Consider the following 24,959-nt stretch of genomic DNA (forward strand, 5'->3'; position numbering starts at 1 on the left):
AAATTTTCTAAAAATATTTTCTAAACCAATGTTTTTAGGACATCTATTAAGTTTTTCCTATCACATATAGTTAAATCGCCTTTTATGTTAATGTTACAAACAAATTATTATGTTTGAACTAGAATCGTTTAATGGCCAAGTGAGATTGACTCGTTTTCTAAACAAAGGAATACAAACAAGCTTTTTCTTGACCTGAGTTTGAACCATTCATAAGTAGCTTGGTTCATTCATTTGTAGTCATAACTCATAACCAAGTCTTTACATCTTAGCATTCGTAAACATCCCTACAGGAGCAAAAGGTGTTTAAGAAACAGCTTGTAGCTAAGGCTTTGGTTTCCTTAGTATCAGTCCCGGCACTGCATTGAAATCTAATTGAATTACTTGTTGGATATGCCTCAGGTCTTCAATTGGTGCTGAGAGAATCCACAGTGGTTTCCTGTACTAGTTCCGAATTAACTCCAATTCTTTGCTTCTTAGTTCTTACCAAAGGATGATTCTTTTAAAACCAAGTTCCTTTACCCTCAGTACTGCGTCTCTTTTCTGCTACAAACCTTGTTACTTTGCTGTCCTTGAAACTGGTGCTGTAGCATCCCACAAAAATAACAGTCCAATTATTTTCCCTAAATTTTAATTTGAATTTCAAGGAACAATCAAATTGGCACTTAGGTTCAATCAAGGGGAAATGGTTTTTGTCTCCATCAGTGAACAATAAATTAAGCTCAATAGATGAAAATGGATGAAAATGTTTTAAGCTTTTAGTTGGATCTCTTATCATTAGAAACCCAGACCAAGTCAAACAGTGTACATAAAACATCAAATAACATAGTATTAGATACATTTTTAGATTTGTAACATTCAATTTGAACCATCAAATAAGAATTTCATTAGCTCTAGTCAATGCATACAAAAATAGCCAAAAGAAAGCACACAGAAACACCAAACTCTAAATTCTAACTACAACTTGAGGGAATATTAGAAGTTTCTTCAGCATCCTAAGAGAAAATACCCAAGACTTATGGGTATGGAATATTAAAAAAGAGCACTTCTTGAAATTTTCTGAAAAGGAATTGCTTTGGCGATTCTTATAAAGTCGTAGAAACTCGAGGATACATTAATTGTCTATGTCTTCTTATTCGATGCAAGCCTTGCCTTTATGGAATTAACTTCATAGTTTATAGCCTCTTACTTTCTTCTAAAGTGACATATTCATGGCATTGTTGAATGACACCCTTCCTCTTTTATATTCTTGTATTTGTTTGCTTATTCCAAATGGGCTTTTTAAGGCTGATCAAAGACTTCATATTCAAGACTTTTTTAATCACAATCTCTCAATGCCAAGAGGCATTTAAAAATAGTGTTAAAGCATTGACCAATCTTAACATATGATTAAATTAATTAGAGAACTTAAAATAAACATCAACATTAAGCACTTAAAGAAATGTACCTAAATTTGGTATATTTATATTGGGTAAACTACGCATTTGGTCTCTATACTCTACATCATATTTCAATTTGGTCCCTAACATTTCAATTGTGTCAATTTGGTACCTAAACTTTTAGTGTTGTGTCAATTTAGTCATTGTCATTATCTCTTTAATGGAAATTGCTAACGTGACAAATGACCAATATAAAAAAATTAGTTTATTGCCATATCAATGGAAAACCTTTTTTTTTAATTTTAAATTTTGACCTTTTGCCATATCAGCAATTTCCATCTAAGAGATAGTAGCAAGGACTAAATTGACACGGTACTAAAAAGGTTAAGGACCAAATCGACACAATTGAAATGTTAGAGACCAAATTAAAATATGAAGTAAAAGATAAGGACTAAATACGTAGTTTATCCAATTTTATTTGACTTTTGTCTCTCTTATGTAGAGTGATTTGCCATTTGTGTGTCATCATTTATGGTTCAATCATCAATTACCCCCAAATAATATGCCAAAAAAAAAAAAATCATTTAGAAGGCACTCATCATTCTATAAAAAAGAGAAGTCTAAACTCTAAAGGTCACAACATATTTGGAAATAGTAATATAAGGAAACATTTTTTTACTATTTTTTTTAAGCAATTGTTAATGTGATATATATTGTGATTATTGATCAATAAAAATGAATACAAAACATATACAAGTGATGTAATTAGCACACCCACATGATTGGTGGCCTGATAGAAAATGACTCGGGCTTCCATGCACATTGCATAGGTTCAGGCACGTCCATCCACACTTTGTGTTTATGGGTGCCCTATCCAATTGTGTCCTGGGGCGACTTGGGTGTTATTATGGTAAGGCCCAGGCAATGTAGCCACGTGAATCGCCCCCAACTCATTTTTTTCGATTACCAAAAAAAAAAAAAAAAAAAAAAAAAGTAACTAGCACCTTACTAAATGATTGTAAAAAGTAGTTGTTTTAATGTCATTGCTACTACCTCTTTTTTTTTTTCTTTTGGTTGAGAAACATTGGCTCCATTGTGGTCCACCAAGCACAAATCACATGAAAATAAAATAAAATAAAGAAAACAAAGATCCAAATCCTATGATAGGATTGGACATGATGATGAGACGATATTCCAAAACACCTAGTCCATCCAAATATACCAAAGACAATTATAATAGTACTTGCACTTGTAGCAGCCTAGCAAGTCATAGCAAAGATTTGAGATGATACTACCCATGCTCCATGTCCTGTCTTGTGAGTTGAAAAGTTAAAGTACTTAAATTATCTAATTTTCATCCATATGCATCACCTCCACTTCCACAATATTCCAAAATTTCATCTCACCCCTTTCGGCCTCTTTTTTAATTCACTTTTTTTTTTTACACCACACGCTTTAAAGGCCCAACAACATAGAATAGAACAATCAGCATACAACATACTGTTCTGTCTCAGAACTCAGAAGAGCACGTATACCATAATTACAGAATTTACAGCTCTCAGAATTCAGAGAGATATACAATGAAATTTGGGAAAGAATTCAAGACCCACCTGGAGGAAACTCTTCCAGAGTGGAGGGACAAGTTTTTGTGCTATAAGCCCCTCAAGAAGCTCCTCAAGCACTTTCCAAATCCCACCCCAGATTTCAATCTTCATCAAAAACATCACCATGATGATGATGATAATAATAATATTAATAGTATGGATGGCCTTGATAACCACCTCCCAACCTTGGTGGACCTCCAGGAATGGTTTATCAAGATTCTCAATGAAGAGCTTGAAAAGTTCAACGATTTCTATGTTGATAAAGAGGAAGAGTTTGTCATCCGCTTTCAGGTTTGGTCATTTTCGTTCTTTTTCTTATGTTTTCATGTGTATTCTTTGTAGTTATATACTTATATATGTGTTGGCAGTGGCAGAATCTAAGAATTTTTGCTTGGAAACATAATTGAACTCTATATATGTACGCATATTATATATACATGTATGTCTGTGTTTAGTTGGAAATTGTGTTAGTGAAAAAACTTTATGCTTTATGTAATAGTACATATTGTATAAAGCGTAATGAAAAATTGTTCTTTAAAGACTCAATTTTTATTGCAAAAAGAAGAGAGAAAAAAAAAAAATTTTGAATGTGAATGGTATGTTTGTATTGTCTCTGTAATATACGTATAGCATTATTCTCAATCATGAGATACTTTTGCCTTCCATGAAAGTTTCAACATCTTGAATGGTTGAATTTAAAGATTGTTTTTTATTAGATTTATGGAAATTATAAGGAATTAACAGAATTTCACCCCCAACCTTTCCACCTAGTTCTGTCCTTGTATGTTGTAGCTATAAGTTACATGTATGTATGTGCCTTGTAATTGAAATAGGTGATTGGGATTTGCAAATATATATACCAATATATAGAGCTAAATGTATATATATGTGTCTTCCAATTTTAATGGGTAATTGAGACTTGCAGGTTTTATGTTATAACTGATTAGTATCATCGAATGTTGGATTATTGAAGTGTGTAGAAAACTTGAACCCCATTTAAGTTGGTAACTGAAAACTTAAATTATGCACTGCCTAATGCTGTTAAAAACTAATTGGGAGGTACAAGTCTTCAACATAGTCTAAAGGGTTTTAGGATGAGCTGGACAGTAGTAGATTGTCTGGAATGTAAATGGAAGAAAAAGGTATTTGAATGTGACCACCTTTGTCATCTTGGTTATTTGTGAGATGGGGATGATTGGAGAAGTTATTATGCATAGAATTAGAGTAACATGGATGAAGGAGAGAGTTGATTGTTGTGTGATTTATTGAAAACCTATCAAATCAAGTAATCTTTGTGTAAGATGGGTTGTAAAGAAAGGAGGCTTTCCTGGAACTGTTTTACCTTACATGTAATAGGGACACTTCAGTAGCAGATCGTATGCAATTTTGTAATGGCAGTGTACACTGAGCTTTGAATTTTATCAAAACAGTTCAAGACTGGAGTTGGAGTCTTTATTTTCTTTCTTGGACCTAATTTACTCAACTTTGGTGAGAGGCAGTGGAGAGTATAAGTTTTGTTGGATCCCATCTAAACAAAGGGGCTTGAGGTTAAATCCTACTATAAAGCTTTAGTCCCGATTGGCGAAGTGTTTTTTCCCTATAAAAGCATTGGAAAGCCTAAGGTCCCAATAAGAGTTGCATCCTTCTTGTTGGCTGTAGCATTGGGAGAATCTTAACTATAACAACTTGAGGAAAAGAGATATTATCATGGTAAAATGGTGTTGCATGTGCAAGGGGAATGGAGAAACGGTTGATCATTTACTTCTTCATTGTTCTATTGTCAGTTGTCAGATGGTTGTGGACTATGGTTTTTAGCCTTTTTGGGGGTTCAATGGGTTATGCCTAAAGGAGTAATTGAGTTGTTAGCTTGTTGGCAAGGCGGTTTTAGTTGACACTGGTGCATATAAATTTGGAAGGTGATTCCTCATTGTTTAATGTAGGGCATTTGGCAGGAAGGAATTCTTGTAGATTTTTTTTTTTTTTTGATAGGAACGAACTCTATTGGATCTGAAATTGATGCTTCTCAGATGCTTGTTTGAATAAATGGTTGCATCAGGATTGTTTTCTTTTTTGAACTTATTAGATTTGGTTGATCATTGCAACTTTATTATTTAATTATGGGTGTACCTATTGTGTACTTCCCGTGTGCTTGGGCTATGGCTTTCTCTTGATTTAATAAAATTTGTTACTTATTGAAAGGAGTATGCATGTGGAAAAAAAAAAAAACTGAAAATTAAAAAAATGGAGATTATGTGCATCTAAAAAAACCAACTTTAGAACCCTTGTTTTTTTGGGGAAATATATCTAGTCCAATTTTGAATGAAAAGGTGCAAAATTTAGAACCAGTTCTTTGAACAATTTTTTTTTTCAAAAACAATTAAACCTGTTGTATTGTTTCTAGCTGGCCTGGTTCTATGACATGCCCAACACACCTTTGAAATATCAAGAAGTTTATCAAAGCACCACTGGTAATTAAAATCTTCTTCATAGCTTCTGGTTGGACCATTATTCTCAAAAATGCCTGACCTCCATTATCAACAGTAACTAAAATAGGATTTCCTCAGATGGTCCTATTTATAACCCATGAATTTATATTTGATACCCATTCCCTGAGAATCAATTAAACTCAAATTTGATGGATGATCCACTCAATTAGGGAAAATCAGTGAATTAGTTGTGATCTGATATATTTAGCACAAATCAGTGAACAGCTGTTCAATATGTATTTATGTAATGCACGTGCATGCACACACACTTGTCTGTTAAAAGAGTTAACTACAATATATGGTCTACCCCAGATAAATAAGTTTTAAATTGAATTTAGACAAACTAAATGTTAACCCAAAAAGGTTCTAACTTCAGTCTGGGTAATTTGGATTTAAAACAACACCAGTTTAAAATTGAACTTGTTTTATCAGAACTAAACTAGTTTTCTGGTTTTCCAAACACCCCTTCCCCTTAACAATCTTTATTTCTTCATCATCTAATGAATAACAAGAATTAGTTCAAAAACTATCTTCTTAGGAACCATAGAACCTAGTGTAATTGTACTTGTCTTAAATAGGATAATTGGGGATCAATAGTATCTTCAAAATGGGTCCATACTTTATGTTCTTGGGTTTCAACAGACTCCTGGTTGTGACTCTTCTCATGCAATTTTTTGCCTCCTAACTCAAAATCACGTGTGACTTATCATTGTTATAACCACTGCTCACACATTCCCCATCATTGTCACACATGATGATATTGTTTATCATTGTTCAAGGTGTAGAATGGGCTCTGGTTGCTGTGATGGCCATATGGCAGTGCTACTACCTTTTTACTGCCCTAAAATTTTGCAAGTGCCCCATTAAATTGGTTGAATTTGTTAGTGATAAATTGATAGTCTCATGTTTTGTCTGTATCAGACACTATAATAGATTTAAGTCTGCAATGTAGTTATTTATATGGGAGCCAACTGGTCACTGGAGAATCCTAAGGGATGTTATTTATATTGCTGTTTTCATATCAGAATGGCAATGTATTATCCAGGTATGTAGCACTGTTCTTCATTGATTCTTATTTGCAATTTTTTAACAGGAACTGAAGGAAAGAATAGAGCGACTTAAGGAGAAGAGCAGCAAAGGCAGAGTTTTTACATCAGAGAGTGAATTTAGTGAAGAAATGATGGAGATTCGGAAGGACTTCGTAACCATTCATGGGGAAATGGTGCTTCTAAAAAATTATAGCTCCTTAAATTTTGCAGGTACAACATTTGCTTCATTTATTCTCCTATTCTAAATTTAACTGGGGTTGGTAAGGGATTTGTTGCTATTTATGGGGACATGATGCTGCTAAAAGTATATACTTTTGTCGCTTTCTAAATCCATTTCCTTTCTTCTGCTTCATTAGGGCTAGTTAAGATTTTGAAGAAGTATGAGAAACGAACTGGGGGACTGTTACGTCTACCTTTTGCCCAACTTGCCCTTCGTCAACCTTTCTTTACTACAGAACATATTACAAGATTAGTCCATGAGTGTGAGGCAAATCTTGAGCTCCTATTCCCATTGGAAGCGGAAATTATTGAATCTAATCCTTGTACACAAGACCAATCAAGCCCACCACCATATAATGCAACAAAAAACTTATCTGAGACATCATCAACTCTTGGAGGGGAAACCGTGTATCTATATCGTAGCACACATGCTGCAATGAGAGCCATACAAGCCCTTCAAAAAGCAAGCTCCACCAGCAATCCCTTGTCATTCTCAGCCTTCTTGAGAAACCAGGATGATGAGGGTACAGGTGCGGTAACTGCTGAAAACTCTGCTGCAAACTCATCAGCCTCTTTGCCGTATGACGAGGAGGATGATCAAGATGATTCCTATTGTGTGTAAAAGGAACTTTGTCTCTATGGTTGCTGTAGTGCATCTTCTTTTGACTTCTCTAGTTAACAGGTTGGAATTGAATAATAGGTCTTCATGGGTGTACAATCAGTTCCACACTTCCACAGCCATATAAATTGTTATTCAAATAAATGGGTTAGTAACATGTCTAGCATTATCTTGAAAGTTTTATTTGGCAGATTCAATTACTGTATATGGATGTCTTCATATAACTACACTCAAGTAGTCCAGTTGTTGATGGGTTTATCTTTCAATTTTTTTATTAACAGGCAGTTTGAGTATTAAGAAAGTGCTGCTACTTAGGATCTGATGGAAGCAATCTACAGTCCAAGACCTCAGCTGTCGCTCTAATCATCAATCTCTCTTTATTATCCCTCAAAGGCCGCTAATTTTTCACTTTCATTTATTTTCCTTCTAATAACCATGATTTTAAAATGTTCTTTTTTGACCTCATGCAGTATAATGAAATTCCTCAGTCCTCACATTATTCCATAAATACTCCTTTGCCCCTCAAGTTTGTTAGTGGAGAAAACTGATAAACTTTAAATTGACGTTCATCAAATTCAATTTTAAAACTTTGATGTTGACATGGTGCAATTCTTGTTTGATTTATAGGGCTCTAAAAACTGAATTATTCTTGATGTTTACATTTTACTACTCTTGTTGAGTCCATCTTATTCTTAGAACACCTGGACTACAATGAAAGTCGAATATGTCTCAGGAAAATCTCTCTCACATTTTGTGATGGGTTGTAGAGGTTTGATCCCACAACTATGTCCCAGGGAATAGCAAGGATAGCTATGGAGCACAATCATGGTGGTAAAAAGCAATGGGTAGCAGGGCATAATTTCTTTTTATTTATTAGTAAGTTACACACACACCTAGTGGGTCTTGAACCCACAACCTCACCCTCCAACTAGTGCTTACAAGAGGAGGTGCTAGTTGAGCTAGACCTCATTGGCAGGTATCTAGGCATAAGATGTGGCTGAAAAACTCTTTTTGAACTCCTTGCAGGAACATGCATAAACATAGTCATATACTAATCAACCCACCAGAAACAGTAAGCGGGGTCATTATTTGAGCCGTGCCTTGTGTAAAATTGTAATCTTTAAAAACATTGAACAATCTACTGTTGGCAGGTCAGTCAAGTAATAGAGTTTTCATTCATAAGCAGCCAGCTTTTCTAATAGGGCAAAACTCTGAAGTAACACAGTCTGGGCTGTAGATAAGAGGATTTCCCAAGACCACTTGGTTCCTTTTCCATTCATTTTTTCTATACCACTTTATTCTCTTTTCAAATAATTTCAATCAACTACTTGATGAAAAAAGAGAAGTGGTGGTTTTAGGAGTCATCCATCAGAATAGCTAGGATTATGGTCTTGTTTGCTGTTTGATTATCTGCTTTAAACAACAATAATAGTTATCTAATTATAATCTTTTGTTATAAATGAAGGAAATATTTGGGCCCTTAGCATTGCTCAGTTATTTATTCTTGCTTCAAATCTGGTAACTGTTAGTGCTGCATATTGTAGAGTCAAGCTCTGCACATCGTAGTCAAACCCAATAATTTGTATTGACAGTAGAGTCTATCAATATACTCTTTTCTTTTTGTTATTTCTTATCTAACATCTCAATTTCACTCAAAATTTTAAAAAATAAATAAAAGAAAAAGAAGAAGAAGAGAACTAAAGAACATTAAGTAAAAAAAATAAGACATATATGAAAATGATGATCTCAGTTCTTCTGTCATCTTTCTTCTGTACATGTCTATATGTCCTTGTCTTCATCGTCATCATAGTAAAAAGGTAGTGGTACTGACTTGAATGCCCGATACTTCCCAACATTGTTTAAGTGTTCATTCTCCAATCTGATCGGTTCAACATAAATTTCTCATTAGTATATGAGGAGGTTTTGGAGCCTGGAATGTGCCCTAGACAGCTCAAGTTTAGGTCTATGCTTAAACCAAGTCTTGTAAGCAGTTCTGAAGCAATTGAGCTATGCATATACTGCTAAAGAAAAGAATTTATGCATATTCTAACTGATTTGCATGTGGCTGCAACATGACCTGCTGTTTGATTTTCTTAACAAATAACCTAATCTTCATCAACACCTTAGCTAAGTCAAAGAATAGTTCATTTTTATGTACACAAGGGAAAGGCAAAATGAATTGTTCATTTTTTTTCCCTGCACTCTATTCTAGGCCACATCAATTTATTAGTTAGATGCCTACAGTGCTAAGGAAAACATTACTAGCCAGAAAGCTTCTTGACTTACACAAGTGCATATCAGCACAGTAACACTTTGAAAAAATATGTAAGATTTATGCATTGCATCTCTTGTAGAGTGCTCTGGTTCTTGAGGTATATCAAAATTGCTAGACTCCCTTATTCTATGCTGTAATTACTTTCAAGTTGTTATATTTGTGCTAATAACTAGTAAGAGGATTGAATATTACAAATTAGTATAACATACCTGAAGAAATTCCAAATGCCACGACGAAGGATCTCCAAGCAGGCAACGATCGCAACCAAGGCTTGTCTATGCAAGAAAGGGGTTTCCGTAAAACCTAAGACTGACTGCATCCAAGCAAGTCTGAGTACAACATTTAATACCTGCAGTTAACATTACCAAAAGTTGGCAGAAAAAGAAGATGATTGGATTAAGACTCTTCCTTCAACTACCATCCCAACCAAATGAAAATGCAAGACACTTGCCATAGCTACAAAGTAAACACTTCTGTTTGACACAATGAGTTTATCTCTTAGCCATGGATTTTTGGAATTCCTTTGCAGAAGACCCCAATCTATGACAATGTCCCAATATGTAGCAGCCATTGTTGCAACACCTGAACTGACAGCAGCTATGATCCTCCAAGTCATCACCCTTTTTAAATCATAACTAGTCCTCATGGCAACTGCAATAAGTATGGAGAAGTATTTCAACCCATTAAGCCCTTGCATTGCATCTTTCTCCTCCACGAAGCGCCGGAGGCTCTAAATCATAACACTGTCGTGAGCAAAACTGTTGCCATTTGTGTTAAAGATGCATGTGCAACGTATCAAAGAAACCTAAAATTAGCAGCTAGTGTTGTTGTTGCCCTAACTACCTGAAGGAAACGGATTGAATATGGAATGATTGCTACAATGAAATAGAAAGTTTGAAAAACACCACTTTCTTTGCACTTGTTTGATCTTCTTTTGAAGTCACCCCAACCATAATAGCAAACATAAAATTCCAAACTTCTGAAGGCTTGCACCTGAAATTATATGACAGTGTGTTAATTGGAGCCAGCAAGACATAAATCTTCATGAATGTTAACATATAACTTGGCCAATTTGCATTACATTTACGAGGGAAACTAGAATGAAAAAATATGTATTTGTAATAAATAAACGTTGAGACCAAAGAATAATCATCAGGACTTACTTGGATTGATCTAATTATGAAAAGAAGTCATACATCAGATAAGACAGTTGCTATCCAAATCTATGTGCTTTGTCACAAAGTTCAAAGATTGAAGGGCAAAATATTAATCAGGAGGATTGCTTACGATGTTGATCTTGAAATAATTCACCATGTATACAAATTAACTCAAAAGCATGACAAGTATCAACATGTTAAATTAAGCCTGATGCCTAACCTGGCTAGTCAGCTGGTCTGCCAAGAAAAAATCTGGAAGGGTAACCTTCAGATGGAAAAAGAGAAGAATAAATTTTTGTTTCTATTTTGATGGAATTGAATGATATGTCTGTGCAGAAATTCTTATCCCTACTACCTTGTAAAGAGGAGCACAAAGACAGTGTAATGTAGATTGGAGGAGGAAGAAGCGACTTGAACGGAAAATGATATTGAAAGGACACAATATTATAAGAAGAACAACCTGCAAAGAAGGATCAATAGTTCAACTCATCAGGGTAAATCTTGTTATATGAAAAGTTCGATTATAAAGATTGTGTAATCTTACAGTAAGTAGGCCTAAAGGAACTAATTCAGTTAAGGCTTTGAAACTTTTTGTTCTCGGGTCCATCTCCATATCTAAATTTGAGATTACTCCAGCCAATGCCAGTACAGCAAGACCTGAACTAAGAAGAAATACTTCTCTGTAACCTAACTCTCTTCCTTGCTTAAAGCCAAAAATAAATGCATAATTGATTCTATAACGCCTCCAGAAGTATAAGTTTGCGGAGTGCATGAGCATATGAAGGACAATGAATCCAAACAAACTGCAAAAAGGTGCACCAAACTTAGTATACCAAATAACGTCAGTATGCAACTTTAGGAGAAAGCTACTTAAAGTTTAAAAGCAAACAAAGGAACGAATATCATATAAACAAAAATCATTAAACATAAAAAAACAAAATGGTTTGTATAGGGGAACATTTTCTCTAAATACAATATGAGAATAACTTTTTTCAAAGACCTGGAACTTACCTGTAAAGAGGAAACATGTTTTCCATATACTGAGTACGCCCCTCGTTCTTCATGAGATCTCTTGCATGTACAAGCACAATGATGGCTATTACAAGTGCAAGTGAGCAGCCAGAAAAGAAACCTGCAGTTTTTTAACATGTAAGCAGATTTTATATAGATTGGATTTATGACAAGCATAGACAACAGCTAATTGATTGAAAAATCCGTAGCCAACCCCATAGTTTGAGACCATGGCTTTTTTGTTGTATACATGATGGCTAATCTCTATTTTTCATTCAAAATTAAGGGAAAAAATTATGCAGAGGCCATCGAACAGCTTCGGAACTCTATATCACATACTAAAACATTAAAGTAAGCAGATGAAATTTTAACTTAACTACTCTGAGATTAAATGAGACACTTGAATATGATCAATCAAATAAGCCTCTATTTCTACATCTTCAACTTTGGAAATTTTCTGTTATATCTTGTGCTCAACCCTCCCTAACTTTGCAATATCTGTACAGCATTTGCGCTAAAGTACATAGCACATTTTCTTCTGCTAGCACATCTTACCTAAGGAAAATGTAATTCTATGTCTTTCCCTTCTGGCTTTAGGTCTTAATGTGTCCATTCCTTTTCTATGATTTCCATTTGCAAAGTGCTTTATAAAGGTAACCTCCACCCTTTCCATGAGCCTGGTAACCTATGGAGGCACAAGATGGATAAGAAGGCAAAGTTTCATAATAGAATCCTTTCGAGTAACGCAAGCTGAATTTCCTGAACAATTACAAACCTCATCAGAGCTACCAATATAAGAACTGTCCACCATCTCCATGTATGTCTTTGACGCATTCCTTGAAGTGATCTGTGCTAATAAAGTTAGTATGATCAAAGTAAAAAGCTTGCAGTCATGGATTGATGAACTAGAAACATAAATTTATTAGACCTTGTCATACTTCTTCATAATCTTTGAAAATGCCAATTGATTCAAGAAGCTGTCACATTCATTAACAATAGGGTCAGTTAAGCTCAACTAAGAGCATTGAAAAGAAAATTCACATTGTAGTTAATCATATGAGATTTGAAGAAGGCCATGTTACCAATAGCTTTTCAGAAGTCTTAGCTTTTGGTAGAATTCAATAAAAGCCTGTGTCATTTGTTGTTCTGCTTTCCTTAGCTCTTTCCTGCTGAATGAAAAGTCTGAATTTGAACTCATGAGGATGCCTTTCAAGGTAGACACTGGAGTTTCAGGTGTGACATTGATCTTTACATGATTCAAAATGTCTAATGAAGCTCGTCTAAAGCCCTTTATCTCCACCTTGTTTCCTTTGGACTTGCTATGCTCACAAGCCTTTTCTATATGGTCTTCTTGTTTTTCATCTTCTAAATGTCCTTCACTGCTCATCTCGACTTCTTGAATCGCATCCATATGAGACAGTCCTTTGCATTGGAAACAATGTGGAATTTTAAAGGTATGCAAGACTATTCAATTATCAAAAAGTAATCTTTAATCTAATTCAAATAACTATCCCAAATCTATAAGCATTTGCTATACTAATTAACAGAATATCTCTCTTTTTTTTGGATGAGCAATACTTGTTTTAACTAAGGTTATATCCAATGCACAAAACTCCCACTTTTGTGGGGTCTGGAAGATGTGATTGGTAGCCAACCATACCCCTAATATACTTTGTGTTAACTACTTGACCAAAAATGCAGGAAAATGAAACTAAATACATATCTGGTCCACAGAATATTGATTCCTCTAACCTGGTTTTCTTGCATTTATGGAATGAGCAGCCGTGGCTGAAAGTGAGGACGCCCCATTGCTGGAAATATTTCTTGGATCAGATCCATTAAATTCCATCACAGGATCATCTACCTTTATTCGAAGTGCAATCAAAACATCCATCTGCTTGGTCAATTCATTTGCCTCCTCCATCACTGCCTCCACCTTCTTCTTATAAAAGTTGATGACTTTATTAAACTCATCATCAAGCATCCTAAAAAACAAAAGCTCATACTCTCCCCCCATTTCCGAGCTCATAAGGAACATGGTTTGGTAGTGCCTTTCAGACTCCTCCTCTTGCTGCTGCACTACTGCATTAACTAGAATTACTTCATCTTCGTTCTTCTTGGGAGAGCTTCTGTGCCGGCTAGTAAGCCCACTGAAAGCTCTATAGAGGGACACCCTTCTGTTCAAAGACCCTTGTGAGGTTGATGCCTTTGGTGTTGATGGGTTTCTCTTCTTGAACTGCAGGATATCTTTCAAGACGGTTTTGAGATAGTTGTAGTCCATGTATGCTTCTTGCCATTCCTGCACCATCTGTGATGCAAACTCCTTTCCAAACTTCATTTTCTTTCACAAACAACCTCTTCTGCAGATCAATGTAGATGCTAGTGAACAAACATAGAGTTAAAGATATGAATGGAAGCTTTAGTAGTCTTTGCATTAATGAGCTTATTTATGGGTCTAGTGAATACGGTCAAGAAAATATATTTACCTATTATTGATATCCTTTTTTAAAGCTTGACAGTAGTTCTTCCTTTTTTAAGCCTGAGAGCACCATCTATATACTTCATAGAATTTAATGTCAAGAAGAGCCTAATGATCACTTTCTCCAACACGTATAAAAGATTATGATTACAACACATACCATAAAAAACTAATGTGAAGGCTCCACTCCTATAACATAATCTATAACAATCAATCAGTTGAGAAATTGAGGCATCTTTATTATTAATTTTTGCTTTAGTTGTAAAGATTATTGGTCTCCACCAATCATGATAGAGATCCTTTTTGTTAAAGTGAATATAATCTGGTCGGCCAAAACTCAAGAATGTCATGCATGTATTACGTATATCCTGCAATCACGGACTAAATATTACTATTAGCTCATCAAGCCTCTTGTTTCATTCACTATATTTAGGAATACTCAAAATAACGGAATGAAATGGAATATGGAGTATATAGTTTTATTACCATCATACTACCTTTGATCTTTTATATGTTTATTCAAAATGTTCTTGTAAATGATTTGGTTAGCGGTTAATGCAAGTTTTTTTTTTTTTTTTTTTTTTTTTTTTTTTTTTTTTTAACTTTCTCTAAAAAAAAAAAAAAACAAAAAACAAAAAAACAAAAACAAAAAGGGTAACATTTGATTTTAAGGCAAGTACAACTGTGTCATGTTCATATTTTAAAAGGTCAATTCATGCTAGTCAAAAGAGGAAGCTGAGCTGCTGAGTTATGTCATATAGGACAAATATTAATCTTCAAGAACATGCAATTCGTTGGAAATCGAATCTGCAATCTGCATATCAAAGACAAGTATTAATGATTTTAGAGAAAGAAATAATAAGGGTCAGGGAAAATATGAATCACTCATTGAAAATATCGAAGCTATTAGGTTGGCCATGATAGATAAACTGAATGCCAAGTTGTCCCACCGCGTTGAATTTTTTATTTATTTTTTATTTTTTATGAACACCGTGTTGAATTAATATTTTTAGTATTCTCAAAAGATTAGGTATGTGTTGGTTGTTCATATGTCTTTATATTGTTTACCTAATCATTTAAATTGAAATAACATGTACATTGGGATTTGGGAGTACCAAAAGAATCATGCTCTTAATTATTTATATAGATTGTCAATTGGTGGTCTCTTGAGACTCTTGTATGTACAGTTACTGTTCTAAATTTCTAATCTGTGTGTGAATAAAGGTTTTTTTTTTTTTTTTTTAAAGCATAAAAACAGCTATATGTCTTGTAATTGAATCGACATCTTCCTATTTACAAAGTGTTTGGAGGTTTAGGGGAGAAAGGATTCGAACTGTCAGCATGTTGTAATTATTTCTTAAAAAAAAAAAAAAAAGCATAAAAACAAAACCCTATAAAATTTGCACTAGTAAATCATGTGTGCTAAAAGGTCAAGACACAGTCATGAATCATGACCAAATTCAAATAATAATGTGGAGTAAAATTGGAAAAAAAAAAAAAAAATCTTACAACAAAACTGGTTCGATATTTGTTTCTTTCTCCAAAGAAAAGTGTTTAAAGTATTGGGCAAATTACTTCTTTTTTTTTTTTTTTTTTTAAGAAAGAAAGTTACATTTAATTGCATATAATTTAACTATTTAGTTCTACCAAATTTTTTTTTTAACTATTTAGTGACTATTGAGCATCCACAGCAGTGGAGCTAAATTTTTAGCAATTTAACTCCACCAAAAGTTACTTTATCTATTTTACCTATATACATGCTGCAGCAGTGGATTTATTTTAGTTTTTAACACAATAAAATAATATAAACATTACAATAAAATAATATATGTCTTACAATAAAATAATATATCACACTAACCACAAAAACATCTACAATAAAATAATATTTCATTCAACTACCAACACACCACCGCAACAACCATCAATCCCATAAAAATCACTGTACAACCACAACTCCGTCGTGCCATCAAAACCAGTGAAGAAGAAAAAAAAAAAAAAAACAGAAAAATCAACACAACCAAATCGGAAAACACAGCAAAAGTGAAACCCAGAAGAACCAACAGACCCAAAATCCCACTGTTGCAGATTCGGAGAACAGATTAATAAAAGGGGTAAATTACTTTCTCATTGTACTCTTTTCTTTTCTTTTTTTTGATAATCCTTTTCTCGTTGTAGTAGAATAGGAGGAAACCACCGCTGTTGGTGTCCTTGGCTTTAGCTTTTCAGGACTGACGGTTTAGAGAGGAGATCGAGCCATTTGGGTCTGGGTTTGAGAGATAGAAAGATAAGAAATCACCACCGCCGTTGGGGGTGGCGACTGTGGCCATGAGAGAAGGAGGCACTACTTGAAGGTTTCATCCATGGAGGCCAGAGAGAGAGGGTTTGAGAATGTTCTAGCAGGAAGAAAGAAGAGATGGAGAGGGAGAGAGACACGGAGAGAGAAGAAAAGCAAGAAAGAATAAAAAATAGATAAAGTAGTGTGAATGTAAAATAAAAAATTAATTTTTTTTTTGCTCCAAGCTACAGTGCACATCTATATATAGATGTGCACTGTAGCAATTCATCTAAATTTTTTAACTATGGCTCCACTGCTGTAAGCGTTTTTTTGTGTTTGTGGAGCTAAATTTTAGCAATATAGCATTATAGCTACACTGCTGTGAATGCTCTACAAATTAAATTAAACTTTATGGTCTCAAAACTTTCTAGTTTCAAATGTTTTAAAATCTCAACTATTTTCAGCAAACAAAACATATCAAATTTATACTTCTGTCCATTTTTCAAGTAATGTTGTTTGAGTACATCTGGGCAAAGCCGTGAGTTGTACCAATAGTCATAGTGTGAGATTGTTAGGTTTTAGATATTGGCTAATATACCACGTGATAAATCATGTATGAAGAGGTATGTTGAATGTTGATGCCAGAGGCTAGGCTCAAAGAAAAACTATTTTCAGTTTTTTTTTTTTTTTTTGGTGGGCAAGACATTGTATTTTTATTAGTTTATTGTATTTTAATATAGACTCTAGCATTTAATTGGGTTAATTAATATCGATCTATCTATATCTATTATATATATATATATATATATATATATATATATATATATATATATATCTAAAAGTTTATTGTTGTTACACTTTTATTGAGTCACATCAACGACCACATCATTCACACAAGACAATATTTACGTGGTTCAGTAATTTGCCCACGTCCACGAAGTTACAAAGATTTCACTATTCTTAGGAAAAAATACAAAATGCGATAGTACAGTTTTCTCTCTAAAAAACAATATTAAACCCTAATCTCCAAAACTACAGTTTTTCTATCCTACGCACAGGATTCACAATGGGCTACCACACAACCCATTGTGAAAATCTCCCACACAATGGCCTCCGCTCCATGGACTAAGTCTTAGAAAATCTCCCATTAAAAACTGTAACAATATTATTTCAGGTCAGGTCATGATCCGAATCAAATACAACTAAGTTCCACACAACCCAACATAATTTTCACACACACACACAAGGTTATTTCTCTCTCTCTCTCTCTCTCTCTCTCTCTCTCAATTTTTTTTTTTTTCATTTTTTGGTGGAATTTTATCAAGCTTCTTAAAGAACACAAGCTCATACTCTCCTCTAGTTTCTGAGGACATAAGGAACATGGTTTGGTAGTGCTTTTCAAACTCCTCTTGCCTGCACCGAATTAGTCAAAATTACTTTATCCTCATTATTTCTTGTTGCAATAGGTTACCGCAATAGTATGGTTGATTATTATAAATAACATTATCATCATTATTAGCAGCCACATAACCCGCATCATCCGTTAGATAATCATTAAAATCTCTTAATATTGTATTTGGGGTTCATTCACTTCATTTTTATTGGCATCATAAACTTAGATTCATCACTAATATTATGAACTTTTTTATCATTTTCACCTAGTCAAAAAAAAAAAGAAAAAGAAATTTATATTTAAAGTTTTCAATTTGGGCTAAGACCACTAGCTAATCTGTTTATTACATTTTTTTTTAATCAATTTGGGGCATTTGGGCTCCATTTGGAGGCCCAAAAAAGAATTTATTTTTAGAATTTTCCTTCATATTAAAGGATTTTTAGTATTGTGGAATCGAGATCTTATAAGATCCTAAGACCTGGATCGAGATACTAATAACCATGCTTATATGAATATTTGGTGCAAAATATTTACAATTGGTTCACAACAAACTGGTAAGCATTTAGAGCTACCCCAAAAATAACCTTCCTAAAATGTAGAGAAGCACGTACAAACCAAAGAAAGAAAGAATTGAGAACATAATTAATGAGACAGTGCAAAGGATAAGCATTTATCTTCTTGTACCCCACATTTGTTTTACATCTATGATCTATCATAAGTGCAAGTAGCCTAGCTGCCTTGTCTGATCAGAGAAGATGTCTTTATTGGCTTATGCAAATTGCAATAGCCTAGCTAGTTTTACATGGACATGTTCCTGATAAGTGATAGAGTCATGTTTAAAACTGGTCACATTTGAGCGGTGGATTGTTGTTTCTCAATGAATGTTTGATGAGTGATGACTTGGCTTTCTTTGAGCTTAATGTAGCACCCCTTTTGGCTGTGAAATGGAGTAAACGGGAGAGAATGTAAAGGGAGTTGATTTAAACCCGGCTTTGCAAGAAGTTGTATGTTGAGTCCAACCTATGAGGAATGAAGTTTAAAAGATTCCTTATTGGCTTTGGAATCCTACTTAGATGTATAGGTGTTCTTGGGAGATCCGGATGGAGAGTGTTTATTTAAGAGCCATGATTTAATCTTAAGAGAATGAAATCTAGGATCTAGATTGAGCTTAAGTGAACAGCCACCTCATCAACAAGGATAGATGGAAGACAAAGAGGCTCGAATCAAAACATTGGATATCATAGTGACAAAAATCCAAAATTTTAAAAATAAATGGGCAAATTCAAAATGACACAAGGTTACAATTTGTAATTTAGTCTAAAAATTAAAATGAGAGAAACATACAAAATTTATGTATAGATTATTCTTAATTCTCAATATAAGCAATTTCTGAGTATTTATAATTGTAAAATAATGTGATAAACTGTGATTGAAACAACGTCATAAGTCCGGAGTTACGTTGTAACTGTTTATATTTCAAAATTTTCATTTTGACTTTTTATGTTTTATTATTGTAAGGACGCGATTCATAACGACCCGTAACAGTGTTGGGTTCGTACGTAAAAAGGCTCAAACAATATCATTTGTAGAGCGTGGGTTTGAAAGGCTAGGCCTTGATCAACAAACGGTGGGTTTTTCGTGATGTTCATACATGATTAAGTCGTTTTCGCCCTAGGAGTCTTTCTCCTGGAGGCGGGCTGGGAGGCTCTGGTTTTTTGCCATTTTTCCCAGCTAGCCTTTTGGTGCACTAACCCTTACATTATATAGTCCTTCTTGGTCGATCTTAGCCCTCCACTTGTTGGTCTGGCAGGTGCTTACTTCTGTACCCATCCCATCAGCTGTCCCCTCTTACTTTCTATTAGTTGCGATGATCGAGGTTACACAGCCCAAGCATCTTTTCTCATTAACATGAACAGGGCGCTAGCGGGTACATTTAATAAGGAGGGGACGTATTTTCCTTGAACCAATTTTGCACCGTACTTCCACGCGGGCCCCATTCCACTCACATCCCCTTCAGGGGGCTATTTGGGGATAACCTTCATCGAGACGTTGCTCTCCCAATGAAGTCTTGGAGTGCCGAGAATAGGGTCGTCCTCAGCTGTTCCCCTTGACACCTCGGCCTTCGATCATTCGTCCTCGGCAAACGACCTCCTCAGCACGAGCCCTAAGCCTGGATAGAGCGTGGGCCGGATCGTAAGCTCCCCGGCCCCACAATTATGTTTTCACATTGGACCTTTTATTTATTTCTGTTAATTAATTGACTGTTTATAATATGTTTTTCATGTTTTTTGCTTTAAGTTATAACAATGAAATTAATGTATTTCACAATATTTTAGAGCTAGTTTTACATCTTTCTCAAAAGAAAGGGAAAAAAAAACCTAGCTTTACATGAAATAATTAAATACCAATGACACTTAACTTTTAAATTATTCTTCTAAAAATACTCTTTAAATTATTAATGAAAATAAACATGTTTAATATAAAAATAAAATCAAAACATAAACAATCAAGACAATAAATATATTTGGTAAAAAAAAATGTCATATACTCTGTTTTTGATACAATTAATAATAAATTATTTTAAAAAAAAAATTAATATAACTTTTATAATAAATAAAAAACTGTCAAAACATTAAAATTTTTTTTTCTATAAAAAATTCTTTAAATGTTTCCTTAAAAATTGCATTTACTGTATCCGGTAACTTTTTTTCAAAAAAAAAAAAAAAAAAAACAACAGAAACGTTAATTTGGGATTTGCCCTCAGAAACATTGAAACTGAGATAGATCTCCGTTTTGACCAAAAAAGAAAGAGTCACAGAGGCTCCACTTCCCAAATTCTTGTTTTAGATCTCCAGTTCTCCCTAACTTTTAAGGTTGTCTACACCTAAAAAAAAAAAATGTCTGGGTCATTGTTACTAACAGTTAATCTGCTTGCACTTCTAAGCCTGGGAGTAATTTTCAACGTGGCTCACTCACTGCGTTACGACCTTCAATCGGGCACCACAAAATGCATATCGGAGGAAATAAAAAGCAACGCCATGTCTGTGGGCAAGTACAGTGTTATCAATCCCAACGAAGGCTTTCCTCTTCCTGATACACACAGAGTTACTGTCAGGGTAATGCCTCCAAAACCCACAATTTTGTTTCTCAATTTTTTGTGCTTTGGTACTGTTTGATAATCATTTTCTGCGATTTTAATTATTGGGTTTTGATTAGTTTGATTTTTGTTGGAGGGATTAATGTAAAAGACTTCTATTTTTTTTTGGTGCTTTGGTTCAATTTGATAATCATTTTGTACAATTTTGATTATTGGGTTTTGATTTGTTTTGGATTATTTTGTGTGGGGGGGGGGGGGGGGGGGGTGACTAATATAAAAGACAAATTTTTGTAAGTCATTATGTGTATAACTCGAATGCATATTGCAAATGGTATTGGTGGGTTGTTGTTTCTCTTATCTTGAATTGAATGAAGATATTGATGTAAATACAAGGTCTAATTTTTGGGTAAAAGCTAGTTTTTGGATTAAAATAGCCAATGATTAAATTGAAATCCAGAAGCTCCTGTGAGCATGCGTTTTGAATCTTTTTATAAATAGAAATTATCAATTTTTTTTGTGCTTTTCTTTTTCTTTTTTTTTTTTTTTTTTTTTTTTTTGGTTTTGGTTAATTTTGTGGTTTTTGGGCTTGGTTTGAGGGAATAATGTGGTATGGGGTTGTTATTAGGTGAATTCACCTCACGGGAACAATTATCACTTTGGGGATAATGTAGAAGCGGGTAATTTTGCGTTTACTGCAGCCGAGTCTGGTGATTATACAGCTTGCTTTTGGACACCTGAGCATAAGGCCCCAGTGACGGTGACGATTGAGTTTGATTGGAGAACTGGTGTTGCTGCAAAAGACTGGTCAAATGTTGCTAAGAAAGGGCAGGTTGAAGTAAGTGTTTGCTATGTCCTCTCTTAATTTGTGTCTTGAATTTAAGGAGTTACTGTCATGTTTCCTTTTAAGTTATTGGGTTACTGGTGCATAATATCTGTCTTGGCTGCTGAGAGTGATACAGAAAGTCACTTCTAGGTTATTTCCTACCTTGCTGATAAGATGAAGAAGGTTTTTTTTTTTTTTTTTTGGTTTCCATTTATAGTCATTTCTTCACTCATTTGAATCTTCTATTATTTGAAGTGGATAGGATGGTTCAACCCGGCAATGGAACTATTCTGCTGCATTCTAAATGGAAACGAACTTAGATATTCTGAGTCATAAGTCCGGACCTACAGTAATGTTATCATCCATTATAGGTTACTAGAATTGGTCTAACCAAGACTACCAGCATGATTTCATGTTTTATTCAAATAGCCCATGTTTAATGAAACTTCATTCTTTAAAGCTTATGTAATAATGATCAAGTTATGGTCGGATTAAATGTTGCATTTTTTATTGAGTGTGTGTGACAAAACATGTTGGTCCCAAAAATCTTTGACTACAGCTTGATTGTTGGTTGTTGCATGCAACAAAACATGTAGTTTTTAATCATTTACATTACTGCATGTGCTATTTTATTGCATTAAATTCTTGTGATTTGTTTGAAGTGCACTCTTCTGTGGCCTTGTTTTGTTTACTAGCAAGTAAACATGCGTGGATTTGTTGGTTGAATCCTGTATGATATCGTTTTATATGTGGTTGAGGGTTTTTTTCTTTTTTGGGTGCTGTCATCGGTTTTGACTTAAAATTTTAGCAAATCTTCAGTTTTCAAGCTGTTGTTTCTATTCTCATGAGCCTCTTCTTTGCCATTTGTGGCCCTTTCAATGATAATTTTGTGTCAAGTCACATCAGCTGGTTGAAACATTTGATACTATTCTTTAACATGGAGAAAATCTTGGCAAACAAAGCTTCTGCAAAATTTTCCATAGGTTGCGTGGATAAATTGTGGTTACAGTAGTTGATGATGGTGAGAATTTATATTTGTTTGAAAGTGGACCTGGGAAAAACAGCTACAGCCTCAGAAGGATCTCTTGTTTTCATTTAAGATTTCAATTTCCGTAGTTATCAAAATGTTGTGTTTGAATATTTTCTTTAGTCTACAGTGTCTAGCATCGCAAATCGTAACTTCTTAATTTTTTTTATAATTCCATAGTTTTGTTTTTTTTTTTGGGGGGGGGGGGGGGGGGGGATTTGAACCCTAGATGTTTCCATTGAAAACACCTTGAACTGCCTATTGAGTTGTAGGGCTCTTGGCATAAATCATAACTTCTTAATTATGCTGCTCTTTGGTGGGTTTTACGCTAAAGGTATACCATATTTTTACAGTTTGGTACTTGTATATCATAATCTTGAGATCATAATTTTTCCAGTTCTGGTGTGAAAGCTAGTTGAAGGACCTGCATCCATGTCTTAGGCTGCCATGGGAAAGATAAATCTTGGGATAAACTATCTATTGAAGGGAAATATAAATTCATGTTTGTGGGGCCCAATTTTAGCATCAAATTAGGAACATGCGTGGAGAATCTTTCAATGTTTGAAATTAGAATGACTTGAATCAAAATGAACATAGAGACAGGCTGAAAAGCTGCCTTCCCACATGAAATATTTCCAATTAAATAATCTCATTCATGGGATTCAAGTGATAGCCCAGTGATAATGGCATCATCCTTTGTGGTGCCTCGTGTGTGGTTCAAATCTCACCTCCTCCCCCACTATCTGCCTATCAAAAAAAAAAAAATAATAATAATAATAATCCCATTAATTGCTATTGGATGAATTTCTTTATGGCTCTCTATACCAGTTTCTTAAGGCTCTTAAGATTTGCCATTTTTGAAAACCAGGTGTGGTTGTTGTGTTTATGGGATAATCTTATGTCTTAATGGATGTTAGGAGCTGCTGTTCCTATCATAAATTTAATAGTTCTTAGTCTTCATTTTGGTCATTTTTGTTTTTATATGATAGATCCAAGCAATTAACAGAAAGATATACTTCACATGGTCTACTTCACATGGTCTGCTGATGTATTATTATTTCATATTTTGTGCTAGACGATGGAACTTGAGTTGAAGAAATTGTATGACACAGTCACATCGATTCATGACGAGATGTTTTATCTTCGTGAGAGGTACAAACACAATTTTCTCTGTAATATTATGGTACTTATTTGTTTCAACTTTAAATCTCACTTCATGTGTATTTTGGAAAGGGATATCTTATTGTAGAAGTTTTTACTTAATCATACTATTTCTAACTGAAGATGACATGAAAAATTTTTGTGCAAATTGTTCCACATGCACATAGAATACATTTAAATAGATTGAAATTGCTATCTCCATTGCTTACACTTCGCTCACCTTGTGTGTGTGTAAACAGAAATTTTAAAACTCTTGGTAGCTCAGTCACTAATATCGCCAGTGTCCAAGAGTTGGTTATCTGGTTGAACACACATTGCTCCAACTTATTCTTTGTAGACAAATGCGAAAATTCATTCATTTTTCCTCAATTGTACATTTCAAATGTTTTGCATTTTAAAATTATTAACCTTAAGACCTTAGGGCCTAATGAGCATCTACGATCTGGGTTTGTTGTTACTAGAGGCCTTTTGGCTAAATCTGATGTATTTTTGTCCTTGGTGATCTAGGGAGGAAGAAATGCAACAGCTTAATAGATCAACTAACTCTAAGATGGCTACCTTAAGTTTCCTCTCCCTTGTGGTTTGCTTGTCGGTGGCCAGCTTGCAGTTTTGGCATTTGAAGACATTCTTTGAGAGAAAGAAGCTCCTCTAATTTTGTTTTGGCATACAAAAATTGCAATTTTTGTTTTCTAACTTACACACTAAGCAGTTGTATGATCATGTTATGTACTTTATTCTTTCTTTTGTTAATGTTTTCTGGAGTAGATGTTATCCCCAATTTATTAGTTGTACAATTCATACTACTATGTAGTATTTAGTATATTTACAACAATGCTATAGACAAAAAAAAATTCACAACTTTTGACACGATTTGTTGAAGTAGCAGATCGTGATTAGTACAACAT

General features: G+C 34.3%; 3 protein-coding genes across 6 annotated transcripts; 2 read left to right on the forward strand and 1 right to left on the reverse strand.

Annotated features, from left to right (window-relative positions):
- The first annotated feature begins 2,719 nt into the window (after positions 1-2,719).
- On the forward strand, positions 2,720-7,962 carry LOC126715194 (SPX domain-containing protein 4). Of its 2 annotated transcripts, XR_007651822.1 has the most exons (4): positions 2,721-3,271; positions 6,560-6,725; positions 6,872-7,500; positions 7,635-7,962. XR_007651822.1 is itself a non-coding variant. In XM_050415676.1 (3 exons), exons 1-3 carry the CDS (start codon positions 2,957-2,959, stop codon positions 7,354-7,356), a joined length of 966 nt encoding a protein of 321 aa, XP_050271633.1. In that variant the 5' UTR covers positions 2,720-2,956; the 3' UTR covers positions 7,357-7,619. The 2 variants fall into 2 exon arrangements, 1 of the variants encoding a protein (XP_050271633.1); XM_050415676.1 differs by lacking the exon at positions 7,635-7,962 and having other exon boundaries at positions 2,720-3,271; positions 6,872-7,619.
- Positions 7,963-8,913: 951 nt separating this feature from the next.
- Positions 8,914-14,496, reverse strand: LOC126715193 (phosphate transporter PHO1 homolog 9). 3 transcript variants are annotated; one of them, XM_050415673.1, is made up of 14 exons: positions 14,283-14,496; positions 13,549-14,156; positions 12,879-13,218; positions 12,725-12,773; positions 12,572-12,643; positions 12,352-12,481; positions 11,797-11,917; positions 11,330-11,588; positions 11,141-11,245; positions 11,006-11,050; positions 10,472-10,621; positions 10,080-10,358; positions 9,838-9,977; positions 8,914-9,232 (listed from the first exon to the last, which is right to left on the reverse strand). In XM_050415673.1, the coding sequence occupies exons 2-14, from the start codon at positions 14,132-14,134 to the stop codon at positions 9,133-9,135; spliced, it is 2,376 nt and encodes a 791-aa protein (XP_050271630.1). In that variant the 5' UTR covers positions 14,135-14,156; positions 14,283-14,496; the 3' UTR covers positions 8,914-9,132. The 3 variants fall into 3 exon arrangements, with proteins under 3 accessions (XP_050271630.1, XP_050271631.1, XP_050271632.1); XM_050415674.1 differs by having other exon boundaries at positions 13,549-14,175; XM_050415675.1 differs by lacking the exons at positions 8,914-9,232; positions 9,838-9,977; positions 14,283-14,496 and having other exon boundaries at positions 10,128-10,386; positions 13,549-14,275.
- A 6,191-nt stretch (positions 14,497-20,687) lies between these two features.
- On the forward strand, positions 20,688-24,832 carry LOC126715196 (transmembrane emp24 domain-containing protein p24delta7-like). Its single transcript, XM_050415687.1, has 4 exons — positions 20,688-21,062; positions 21,669-21,878; positions 23,969-24,045; positions 24,562-24,832. The coding sequence occupies exons 1-4, from the start codon at positions 20,844-20,846 to the stop codon at positions 24,704-24,706; spliced, it is 651 nt and encodes a 216-aa protein (XP_050271644.1). The 5' UTR covers positions 20,688-20,843; the 3' UTR covers positions 24,707-24,832.
- Positions 24,833-24,959: the final 127 nt, after the last annotated feature.

The sequence above is a fragment of the Quercus robur genome, chromosome 2 (genome assembly GCF_932294415.1).
Source record: "Quercus robur chromosome 2, dhQueRobu3.1, whole genome shotgun sequence".
NCBI classification, from domain to species: Eukaryota; Viridiplantae; Streptophyta; class Magnoliopsida; order Fagales; family Fagaceae; genus Quercus; species Quercus robur.

Excerpts from the sequence above, each read along its gene's own strand:
- LOC126715194 (XM_050415676.1), top strand. The coding sequence starts at position 2,957 with ATGAAATTTGGGAAAGAATTCAAGACCCACCTGGAGGAAACTCTTCCA. Across the intron at positions 3,272-6,559 it reads AGTTTGTCATCCGCTTTCAG|GAACTGAAGGAAAGAATAGA; the intron begins GTTTGGTCATTT and ends ATTTTTTAACAG. Across the intron at positions 6,726-6,871 it reads TAGCTCCTTAAATTTTGCAG|GGCTAGTTAAGATTTTGAAG; the intron begins GTACAACATTTG and ends CTGCTTCATTAG.
- LOC126715196 (XM_050415687.1), top strand. The coding sequence starts at position 20,844 with ATGTCTGGGTCATTGTTACTAACAGTTAATCTGCTTGCACTTCTAAGC. Across the intron at positions 21,063-21,668 it reads CACACAGAGTTACTGTCAGG|GTGAATTCACCTCACGGGAA; the intron begins GTAATGCCTCCA and ends GGTTGTTATTAG. Across the intron at positions 24,046-24,561 it reads ATGTTTTATCTTCGTGAGAG|GGAGGAAGAAATGCAACAGC; the intron begins GTACAAACACAA and ends TTGGTGATCTAG.
- LOC126715193 (XM_050415673.1), bottom strand. The coding sequence starts at position 14,134 with ATGAAGTTTGGAAAGGAGTTTGCATCACAGATGGTGCAGGAATGGCAA. Across the intron at positions 12,644-12,724 it reads TTATGAAGAAGTATGACAAG|ATCACTTCAAGGAATGCGTC; the intron begins GTCTAATAAATT and ends TTATTAGCACAG. Across the intron at positions 11,051-11,140 it reads TTTGTGCTCCTCTTTACAAG|GTTACCCTTCCAGATTTTTT; the intron begins GTAGTAGGGATA and ends TTCCATCTGAAG.